Source organism: Borostomias antarcticus (genome assembly GCF_949987555.1).
Source record: "Borostomias antarcticus genome assembly, chromosome: 19".
NCBI lineage: Eukaryota > Metazoa > Chordata > Actinopteri > Stomiiformes > Stomiidae > Borostomias > Borostomias antarcticus.
The window spans coordinates 18,936,116-18,938,615 of NC_140252.1; the positions used below are offsets into that span (position 1 = coordinate 18,936,116).

Consider the following 2,500-nt stretch of genomic DNA (forward strand, 5'->3'; position numbering starts at 1 on the left):
ACCTGCAGCATGCAGTAGCGTAGTTAGCGTAGCTTCCATAGCGTATCAGGGAGAGACCTCTCATGGGTCTGGTGTTGAGACTACCGTTTCCCTACATAGAAGATGGAATCGAGGCAATCGCGGAAAACGTGGGCAAACGTGTCCAATGACGTCCTTAGACGTGATGACCCTTGATTCCGTACGTGACTACCGTCTTCCATGTATCGATTAAGGAAATTCCGTCAAAAGTGCGTCCGTACCTTCTAGCAGAGCTGGGGTTGACCGCTCCTCGTACTGGACCTCCTCCAGGCCCGGGAAGCAGATGACCACCAGGTACCAGTGAGCTCTGGAGGGAGGAGAAGCACAGGGTGAGAGGGCAAAGGTCAAGGGTGATGTGGAGAGGGACAGTCTGGGGTCCAGGATTCATAGTCCGTCCGGCAGGCCTCTGATTACTGAGAGACCCCGACATCTGCCTGCATTCCATGACTCTGTTCTTGTGTGTGTGTGTGTGTGTGTGTGTGTGTGTGTGTGTGTGTGTGTGTGTGTGTGTGTGTGTGTGTGTGTGGATGGGTGTGGTTACCACCCAAAACGAGCCCCGGCAGACGGCTCGCACGGCGTCCGGCGCCAGAGCGTACACTCAGGGCCGAGCAGAGCTAGAACATCTGTGTTCATCTGTCCGCCTCAACACGCCGAAGCCCCGCCCCCAGAGCAGAGCCCCGCCTCCCCAGACCCAACCTGGTTTATGTTTACAGCACGGTGCCGCGCTACAACACAAACCCATATTTGCATAATGGGAGCTCATTTTTCCAGCTACGAGCAATCTTTTCTTTTTTCTTTAGATAAACAACTTCAAAACATCTCCGCGGACTTCTTGGAACGCCACGCTAAACAATTGTTTTAGTTTGGGAGTTCTCTCATTCCCACGGAAGCTTCCCTGAGGGAGAGAGGCCTTACGTCAACATACAAACAATTTTGTTTGATCCTGGCAAAACCTGAGTTCAACTTGAAGTAAACCATGCCTCAAAACCCCCCCGTCGTGATTGATTTGTGGTGAAATCTAGGGTCAATTTTGACCGGAAAATGCGGTCGGGGGGAGTTGTTGACAAAGGCCTCCTGCGGTTTATTACCATGTCAGAGAACCAAAGCCGCTCTCCTTTTGATGCTAAATCGTTCCATTCCGGTCCTAAGCCCGCGGGGGGGAACAGACAAAAGGTCCATTGTGGGCGACCTCCGCGCCACGGCGTCCCCACGCTTGGGACCAGAGCCGGACGAGGGAACACAGCGCTCCCCTCCCACCTCCCCAAATCTCCATTCATAATTCTGCCCATATGATGGATGTAAACACACACACACACACACACACACACACACAGACACACACACACAGCCCCTCTTTACTGGGGGGGTGAGAGGAGGGGTGAGATGGACGGGGGGAGGGAGAGAGAGAAGGCGAGAGAGAGGGAGAGAGAAAGGGGGGAGGGAGAGTGAGAGAGAGAGTGAGAGGGGGGAGAGAGAGGGGGGAGGGAGAGTGAGAGTGAGAGGGGGGAGATAGGGGGGCGAGAGAGAGAGAGGCTGAGGGAGAGAGAGAGGGGGGAGGGAGAGTGAGAGAGAGAGAGTGAGAGGGGGGAGAGAGAGGGGGGAGGGAGAGTGAGAGAGTGAGAGGGGGGAGATAGGGGGGCGAGAGAGAGAGAGGCTGAGGGAGAGAGAGAGGGGGGAGGGAGAGTGAGAGAGAGTGAGAGGGGGGAGGGAGAGTGAGAGTGAGAGGGGGGAGATAGGGGGGCAAGAGAGAGAGAGAGGCTGAGGGAGAGAGAGAAAGAGAAGGAGAGGAAGTGAGAGGGACAGGGTGAGGGAGAGAGAAGGCAAGCGAGAAAGGGAGGGGGCGCAGAGAGAGGGTCTCCATGTGGGAGGCTCTCTGGAGGTGGGAAAGTGGTGTGTGTGTGGTTGTGTGTAGGTGTGTGTGTGTGTATACATGCAGTGCGTCTGTGTGTTAATAAGCGTTCTGGCGTACTTCTGGTTGACGGGAACAAACAGGTAGTCTTTGTTGAAGATGTCCACGTGGCGCGTCCACGTCTTCACCCGCTGGTGTCTGCGGTCTCGCGCCCTGCAACGAAGACACAACACACTTCACCTTCCTTCCCCCCTGCGCCACAACAACAACAACAACAACAACAACAACAACAACAACACACCATTCCATTAGAGGTGGTGAAAAAAAGAAAAAAAGAATCACGATTCTATTCTTGACGATTATTGATCGATTCTTATTTTTCATTGATTTTTTTTTTCTCCATGAATTTATTTTTGGATTTTATCCTGTTTTCACAATAATTTTGTGCTTGGGATGTATTTCAGTGTTTCCTTTATAATTTAATGGGTTATTGCATTTAATTGGCGGAAATGTAAATTGAAAATGAATGAATTCAATGAAAATTCATAATCGAATCGGAAATTGAATCGAAGATAATCGATTTCAAATCGAATCTTCACACAAAGAATCGGAATTGAATCAAATCGTGAGATC

General features: G+C 51.7%; 1 protein-coding gene across 1 annotated transcript in view; it reads right to left on the minus strand.

Moving 5' to 3' along the window:
• Window positions 1-2,500, minus strand: part of senp7b (SUMO specific peptidase 7b) — a 23,837-nt gene that overhangs the window by 4,544 nt on the left and 16,793 nt on the right. The window contains exons 16-17 of the mRNA XM_084453614.1: window positions 1,988-2,080; window positions 240-325 (exon numbers count right to left, since the gene is read on the minus strand). Of these exons, the coding sequence (XP_084309740.1) occupies window positions 240-325; window positions 1,988-2,080 (179 nt within the window). The remainder of the gene's footprint in view (window positions 1-239; window positions 326-1,987; window positions 2,081-2,500) is intronic.